Source organism: Monodelphis domestica, chromosome 3 (assembly GCF_027887165.1).
Source record: "Monodelphis domestica isolate mMonDom1 chromosome 3, mMonDom1.pri, whole genome shotgun sequence".
Taxonomy (NCBI): domain Eukaryota; kingdom Metazoa; phylum Chordata; class Mammalia; order Didelphimorphia; family Didelphidae; genus Monodelphis; species Monodelphis domestica.
The window spans coordinates 78,550,222-78,558,809 of NC_077229.1; the positions used below are offsets into that span (position 1 = coordinate 78,550,222).

General features: G+C 46.3%; 1 protein-coding gene across 1 annotated transcript; it reads right to left on the bottom strand.

The window, feature by feature from the left end:
- Nucleotides 1–3,355: 3,355 nt before the first annotated feature.
- On the bottom strand, nucleotides 3,356–8,166 carry RPS15 (ribosomal protein S15). Its single transcript, XM_001373138.4, has 5 exons — nucleotides 8,149–8,166; nucleotides 6,475–6,639; nucleotides 6,006–6,091; nucleotides 4,323–4,557; nucleotides 3,356–3,504 (listed from the first exon to the last, which is right to left on the bottom strand). Exons 1-5 carry the CDS (start codon nucleotides 8,149–8,151, stop codon nucleotides 3,391–3,393), a joined length of 603 nt encoding a protein of 200 aa, XP_001373175.3. The 5' UTR covers nucleotides 8,152–8,166; the 3' UTR covers nucleotides 3,356–3,390.
- Between the last annotated feature and the right edge of the window lie 422 nt (nucleotides 8,167–8,588).

Genomic DNA, 8,588 nt, shown 5'->3' on the forward strand with positions numbered 1-8,588 from the left:
CAGAGAGAATTTGTCTGAATGGCGGAAGGAATATCTTGAGAGGAAATTGGGAGGAAGAAGTCATGAAGGCATATGAAAACAGTGAGATCCAATCATTTTCTACATGTATTTGGGAAAGGATAATCCACAAGGGGGGCCTTGGAGGGGAGTCCAGGGTTTTTAGAGTTAACATGGTACCACAGAAAAGTAAAGGAAGAGCACTGGCATCCGAGTGTGGGAAGGAAGCCAAATTGGGCGGATGTGTTTGTTCAGACAGTCTCCGTCATCTTCCACTCTTTCTCTTTCTGTCTTTCTCCCCAATTGAGCCCCCATATATGGCTCTCCAGAAGTTTTGTTGGTGATGTCACAGAGAACTAAAACAAGATTCCTCTGAATCTCACCTCCATCCAACCAGCAAAGGGCCAGGGCAGGGTCGAACCTACCTCTGAGCAGAGATTCATGGCCCCATCCCCAACTTGACCCTCAGTCAAAGGTGGGCAAATATCTCTAATGTGGGAATATTCCCAGAATGAGTCACCGGGCCCAGAGCTGCCAGATCCACCTCCTAGCTATACTCCAAATCCCCTCAACAGCTTGGCCACTGCGTGGACAACTGTATTACTCCTCCCAGGGACCCAGGAGTCTTCACTTCTACCTATCTCTGAGCTTTGGCAATGAGTCTGAGCAGATAGGTGGCTCTCGGACTCATACACTCCCAAGGCCTTCTTAGGCCAGAGCGAAGAAATCAACCAACTTGAGATGCATCTGTGGCTTTACCAAGATCTAATGGTCTCCAAGCACACACAAAAAGGTGAGGAACCATGGTCTGGAGTCTTTATCAAAGATCCAAAATCAATTAGCTTTAATTAAACCATTTTCAAGGAGAATCTGTCTTCTCTCCCTTCTACTTCCCCTCCCCCAGGACCCATTACAACTAAGTGTAAATCAAGAAAATGGCCATATTGGCCCTGCCCAAGGTCCAACAGTTCCATAGTTGGACATGGGTACGTAGAACATGTCTCATGAGGCCTCCAGAATCCTGGGTAGTCATTGTATTGATCAGTCCCTAAGCAGTAGACATCTAACTGCCAAATCTAATGACCTCAGTCCTCAAGGATTTGACCCTGTTGACCCCCACTCTCTGCCCCATAATCCCTTGGTTTACTCTCCTGTAATCTGCCCAACTATTCCTTCCCAGTCTCTTTTGCTGGATTATTCATTTTCCATGTCAGAAAGTTCTCGAACAGGTTCTGTTCTGGGTACAAGTTCTCAGTTGGCGAATTCTCTAAATTCACCAACCATCTCTAAAAGCCAGCAAGATGAGGCAGGGAGTGGATAGAGCTCTGGGCCTCTAAGACCTGAGCTCAAATGACTTCAGAAAGTTGTATGACCTTGGGCAAGTCATTTAACCTGGCTGCCTGTTTCCTCAACTGTAAGATAGAATTTTAATATCTACCTTCCAGGGTTGTACAAATCAAATGAGGATTTGTAAAGCACTTCACATAGGTGCCTAGCACTTAGCAGTCAAGTCCCTGATCTATGTTGTTTTTAACCAGTCTCAAGTCTCCAGAATAGCATCACTACCTATTGGGCATTTTGAAATGGATGTCCCAGAAGCATTTCAAACCCAACATGAGTAGAGGCAATTTTAAAATTTTTCAGTTCAACTCAAAGGTAGTAAGAAATAGTTCTTTCCAGATATCTTCCCTTAGGGACAGTGTAAAAAAAGAAGGGCCTATAAAGGCCTATAAAAGGGATTAAGGGCGGTAACCACTCAACACAAAAAACAAGATCATGGTTATTGTTTACCAGAAGAGGGGGCTAAGAAGGAATTGAGAGACTTGCCTGATGAGGTTTACAGCGAGTGGCTTTAACAAGTGCTTTCCTGGGTTTAACAATCCTATAGGGTTGCATTGATTTCTCTGGTGTGAGGAGGAGCTTAATATATCAGTTTGGCTATTACTCTCAAGGTTAGACATGCTTGGATTTGGAAGCTTTCCTCTACCAATAGGGCTTATCTTTCTCCCCAACTTTCCTGTTACCTACTATCCTTCCAGACACTTGGGTCCACAACTAAAATTCTTCTCACCTACCCTTTATATGTAATTAGTTAAGAGTGATGAACCTGGTACTTGCCAAAAATTGAGTTAGAATCATGCCTCAGATATTGGTTCTCTCAACTCCAGCCCAGGAAATTAACTAGGTCTCAATTTTAACATCACTTGGTTATTAGGGGGATCAGATGAGACACTTGTAAGTAGATTAAAGCATTCTGAAGTTAATCATTATCTTTTTTTCTATTCTGGGTCTCTTCCATTTTACCCATAGTCCATCACCTAAGGTAGTCAACTGGTCTTGCCAGCAGATCCCTCCAAAAGTTTTTCCTTGGGTCTCTTTAATCTGATCCCTTCCTACCTTATCATTCCCCCATATGGGCTTGAAGCTGAAGTCTTACTTGCTGTTACAGACCACAATGCCCCCATTTCCACACTGCTTTCTTTGGTCCCAGTCTCATCCCTAGCTACTTCCCCAAGAAGCCTTTCTTGTTCTCCCCAAACACTAGTGCCCTCCTTTCCAGAACCATCTTTATGTATCTGCATGTTTTCTCCCAGGAATGTAAGCTCCTAGAAGAAAGGCTTGTTATTTCTAGTAGGCATTTAGCAGTACCTAGCCAGCACGAAGGCTAGATGCTTTTGAATCTGAGATCTATTCCTTTAGGATCTAGTTGTATGCTTGTCTTTATACACCCAACTGGACTATAAAATCCTCAATGAGTCTTAGATGTCTATTTCGAAGTTTCATGATGAACAGCAATTATGTTATTTGGAGTCTGGAAAACAGGTTAAATTCAAACATTCTTCATCAGGTCTACTCTCTCCCTGTTCCCTAAGGCAGTTTCCTCAAATTTTGTGCCTAAAAGTTAACTCATGTAGGCTGCACACTCGCAAGTCTATCTTCTTGTGATAACCCCTGGGATGGTCCATTTCTACCTGTGTTCTTCCCAAACTGCCCTATCCCCTCAAGTCTCCAGCAGATATTAGGGGTTGGCAGAATCATAGAAAATCACAATTCAGCCCTGTGAATTAATGAAGATGAATAATTAACCCAACAGCTGCTATCCTGGGCATCCCCTGTGGGGCTGATTAGAGAAGGGGAAATGCTGCCTTCAGCTAGACTAATCTCTAGGGGCCAGGTCTTGAAGCCAACATAGCCTGAGAGATTATACAAACAGAATCAAAGCTGGGAAATTGGGTCACAGAGAAGGAGGGATGCAGTGAGTACTCAAACAGCAACTTCTCAAGACAAAACCTACCCATCTCAGGGTCACAGCCTCCCACCCTACCTAGGTCAGGCTCCAGAAAATATCACACTTCCATTAAGAACCTTTTAGCTTTTATTGTTAAATCTAGATTACTTGAGAGGAATGAAACGAGAGGAGTGGGTAGCTCCAATACCGGGCCGGCCGTGTTTCACAGGCTTGTAGGTGATAGAGAATTCGCCCAGGTAGTGTCCAATCATCTCTGGCTGCAAGGCAAGATGAATAGCTCATTGTTTACAGGCAGGCTGCTCCAAAGGAGGAAGTACCTCACTCTACCCAGTTACCATCTCTTATCAACTTACTTTTGCCCATCTCTTCAACCAAGAAAAAGCCCATAAATATACCAGATGGGCTCTAAAAACTCATACCTGAAGTGACTTTAAAAAAGCCTATTTATTGTAGCCCCTTTTGTTTTATAGCTGGAAGGGAAAAACACCCCAAAACTGAGGACCATAAAGAGGGTGTTTGTGAACTGTGAGGCACATTAAAGAATATGGGGCTTGAAATTTGGAAAGGCCTGGATTCCAATCCTGGTGCTACCATTTGTGACTTAATGAAATTACTGAGCCTCTTTCCTTACCTGGAAAAATGCTATACAATGACAATTATTGTTGTACTAAGTCACACAAGCTCCTCATCACAAGGTTGCTGTCTCCTTTCCTGATCAGTCCTTATAGGTTGTTCTCTGAAATCTGGGTGAAGTGTGGAAGAGCTGGCCTGGAGTGCCAAACTCTTACCTCAGATGAAAAACTGGGGGCTCATACTCAATAAACAGTATGGTACAGTGGTTAACATGTATATGAGCAAAGAGGCCTATTAATCCAGCTCATAACATAGTAGCTTGCAGCTGTGTGACTCAAGCAAGTCATCAATTCAAGGAAAGGAATGGGTTTGACCTCTCCTCACTAAATCACAAATGGGATTAATTGGGGCCAGGAATTCCCTTGAGTCTTTTCCCATTGTTTTAATCACTAGGACCCTACAACCCTCTAACTGCCAAAGTATGATGCCTACTGGTCCTTACCTTAATTTCTACCTGATTGAAGGTCTTGCCATTGTAGACGCCCACCATACTGCCTACCATTTCTGGCAGGATGATCATGTCTCGAAGGTGTGTCTTCACCACTTCAGGCTTTTCCATGGGGGGTGCCTCCTTCTTAGCCTTCCTTAGGCGCTTCAGGAGGGAGTGCTGTTTGCGCCTCAGGCCTCGGTTGAGTCGCCTTCTCTGTCTAGCACTATACAACTGCATGAGCTGTTCACTGTAGGAGATTGGGAAAAAGAAGGCAAGTTAGCAGAACTACCCAATCAGTGGAGAGAAGATCAATGCTCAAAGGTTGGGAATGTTACCAGAACCTACTGTATTTGTATTTGGAGGTGTGGGAAAAACAAGAGAGTATTTAGGAGCAGAAGCAATCAGATGGTACTATGTATACTGTTGGACTTGAAGCTAGAATTCTGCTCAGATACTTGATAAATTTACACTGGGAAAGCCCACTTTATCTCATATTTTTCTTATCTGTAACATGGGGATAGAAGTGGATAGAATGTTTGGCCAAAGAGCCAGGAGTTCGTAAATAGATGGCTCAAGTGGATTGACAGCCAAATCTTGAGAAGTGAAGTTCTGGGTTTAAATCTGGCCTAACTGTGTGACCCTGGGGGCAAATCGCCTGACCTCCAGTACCTAGGCCTTGACACTCTTGCCTTGGAACCAATACTTAGTATGATTCCAAGGTAGATGTTAAGGGTTTAAAAAAAAAAAAAGGACCCAAAGTTCATATCCAGCATCAGAAATTTTCTAGCTTCGAGGTGGGCATTTAAGCTTATTTGCCTATGGATTGGTGAAAGAAATAGCAAACCACTTGTGCTTTGAAGAAAACCTTAAAAGCCCAAAGCACCTCAGGAACCTCTTCCTTAAACATACCCTTAATTGCCAAATACCATTTCAAGATTTTTCAGAAGTGACAACTGCTCAAGGAAGGAGCACCTTTCTGATGTGCCAAAAATTTGACTGAGCAGAAACTTCCAGGAACAATGAGACTGGAGAGCTCAAGAGACACTGGTGGCATCTTTCTCTACATCTCCATAACCACTTGTCTGGGTAAATATAGTAAGAAAAGCCAGGGGGGCACTTCCAGAGGTTTGCACTAAAGAGACCAGAAATTATTTGGTTCAACTCTCATATTTCACTGAGGAAAGTGGGCACATGAGAAGGAAAGGGGACGTTCCTAGGACTCCAGAGCCAGGCAGGTGATAGAACTCTGCCTTAAGTGACTCCAGGGCAGGCAGGTCTCTTTGTGTACTCAACCAAAGGTTCAAAACTGAGGGAATGATTGGAGGCCGTGCAATTCCAAAATGCTGCGGGGAAAGGTTTTCAAACTTGTTATAAACCCAAAGCAGATCTCACTTTCCTACTGGTTTAGGCCAAGTCACTCTTTCCTCCTGAAGGACAAATCTGAGCTCTGGACAAAACACGCCAAGTGAAGTCTAGGGGGTGTTCCTTGGCCACCAAACCACCAAAATTCTCTTGGATTCCACTCAGCTAATTGGATTATTCAGAGTGAAAGAACCCGGCCGGCCCGTCCGCATCTCCCTCTTCCCTTTGCCCTGGGATTCCTCACTCCACCACAAGGCCCTGGGAAACAATGACTAGGGATAGAGGCGAGTAGGTAGGGGCCTGGGGAAGGAGGTTCTGGTCCCTGCTCCTTACTAGGACATGTCCAGCAGCTGATCCAGGTCCACACCGCGGTAGGTGAACTTCCGGAAGGTTCGCTTCTTCTTCTGCTCCACTTCCGCCTGTTAAGAGCCGGGGGTTCGAGTTTGACTCCTCATCCGCGACCCCGAGGGAGTGGTTGTGGTCATGCCCCAGTGCTGAGGATCCCTTGGCTTGGAGTCGACCCCCCACCCCAACCCCCCGCGACCCCATTCTCCCCTAAGCCCAAGGCCGCAGCGCGCGGAATCTCGAGAAGCCACTGGGGCCTCGCGCCGCGACCCCTCCATCCCACCTCCCAACTCCAAGGACTCCCAAATGCCCCTCATTATGTGGAGCCTAAGAAGCCCTCGGGAAGATCCTAGGAAAACCAGGGTCTCCTGGCCCGACCGGGGCGCCCCAAACGAGGATGGGGATGGATAGAAAATACCCGCCCGCTTCCCCTAAACCTTTCGGCGCCAGCACCTACCATCTTGCCTGCTCTGAGGAAAAGACTGCTTCCGTTGGCGCAGGCGCAGATATCTCCCGACGGCACCCCACGCCGGCGCGCTCCGGCCCTGCCCCGCCCCGGCGTTGCACGCTGGATCCGCCCTTCCGCTTCTCTTTGGAAAGTTGGGAGCACGCCCTCTCCTGGCTGGGAGGCACAAAGTGCAATATGTAGAGCAACGGCTTATTCCAGTGTGGAGCAGGCTTGGGCTAGGGAAACTGTCACAAAAGGGAATGAAGCTCTGCGGGGTTGCGGTGAGAGTCAGAATGAGTTTGGATCCTTCCCCAGACACTCAGGGCTGCATGGATCGAACCTTTAAGGTCTCTTCCAGCTCTAGCCGGTCATCAGGTAGCCCCACTGGGAAGATCAAGCCTAACTCGACCCTGTCTGTGTGGAGTAAGAAATTAGTGTGTTCATCTCAACTATATTAGCACAATTAATATCTCCAAAATGAATAAGCCTAGGACCCCAGTGGGAGTTAGTAAAGCCGGTCCCGCCAAGAGAGCATCCCTTGCTGGATAAGATTGCCCCACCCTGCTCAGAATACAGTGAATGGCCTTTTGATTACATTTGGCCAGAGGGAGACAGAAACAACAATGTCTTTCCTGTCTTTTAAGTAGGTACTTTTAAAATGTTTAAAACTATAGTCTAGTCCCTAGTTTTAGGAAGCAGGAACTACGCTAATAGCCTCTTCCCTGTCCTCTAACTCCCTTCCCCATTTCCTTTCCCTAGCAACCGGCTAACCTGGCCTGTGCAATTTGCATTCAAAGGGGTGCCTGCCAGAGAGAATAGGCGGGCTAGAAGCTCTGGAAAACCCAGTGGCTAGTCAGAGGTAGCAAACTCCAATCAACCCAGCACCTAGAATGTCTCCTAAACGGTTCTGGGTTTGTATGCAGAGTAAAATCTGACTTCAACCCTTGACCATGCGCTAAAAAGGTTAACTTGGAGGATACCTCCTTCTGGAAGGCTAGAAGGTGATGGGGTGAATGTCAGAATGATATTGTTTAATCTGAGGGGTGTATTTTCCTATAAGTAAGTGGTTTTTCTGTAAGCTGGAGCTTTCTTTTTGACTCTCTGTCTCTCTCCCTCTCCTTCCCCCTGCTTTCTTCTTTCTCTCAATAAAGTGTTGCATTTGAAATGGCTTCCCAGTTCCTTGAATAGTGGCGGGTAAACCTTGATATTTTCAAAATCCCCTTAAACTTCCACTTCACACGTGTCCAAAGTTCTTCCCAACCCCAACCGCCTAAGTTCGGGTTTCTAAGGTCCTCCCCATCACTCTCCTCCCTCTGAGTGGAAAAATCCATATTCAATGCCCCTCCCAGCTCTGACATCCCATATTCTAAAAGTGAACCCCACAGTAACTAGGCATCTCAGTGGATAAACAGCCAGGCTTAGAGAATAAAGGTCCTGGGTTCAAATGTGGCCTCATACACTTCCTGACTGTGTGACCCTGGACAAGGGCCTCAACTCTCATTGTTTAGTCTTTACTAGCTTTTTGCCTTGGAACCAAAAAAACACAACATTGATTTAAGATGGAAGGGTTTAAAAAAAACAATCAGTTCACCCCCCCAGCCATGGATAGGTGCCCTGATTGTGCTGCCCAGAGGTGGCACACGGCTCAAGCCACCTGGGTTAGGTTCTCTGTGCCTCTCTCACCATCTCCTGCTGCTGCCAGGTTACAAAGGCAGGTGGTGAAGGAAGGGAGCATGTGTGTCAGTCTCTCCGGGGAGCTCAGCAGCCCCAGAAAAGAGGGGATGCAGAAACTGCCATTAGGATCTCCAAGGTGCCTGCCTTCCTTCCTCAGAGGCCACAGCCCACAAACAAGCTGGCCCTCGGGAGGGATCCAGGTGGCTCTGATTAGAACTTCAGCTTCCAGGTGGTCCCTATCCTGGGCACCAAGAGACATAACTAGCTTCTGGCAACCTCATCTCCCAGAATTAGATTGTTAGAGGTGAAAAGGTCCTTGCTGGGCAGTCCAAGAGTTCTTAATCTAGGGCCAATGAACTTTTTTTTAACCGTTTGGTTGTTGTTTCTATAAAATTGGCAGGTAACCCTGCTTATTTTAGGTACTAAAAAACATGATTTTGAGAAGGGGT

Excerpts from the sequence above, each read along its gene's own strand:
- RPS15 (XM_001373138.4), bottom strand. Across the intron at positions 4,558-6,005 it reads CAGCTGCTGGACATGTCCTA|TGAACAGCTCATGCAGTTGT; the intron begins GTAAGGAGCAGG and ends AATCTCCTACAG. Across the intron at positions 3,505-4,322 it reads TCAATCAGGTAGAAATTAAG|CCAGAGATGATTGGACACTA; the intron begins GTAAGGACCAGT and ends CTTGCCTTGCAG.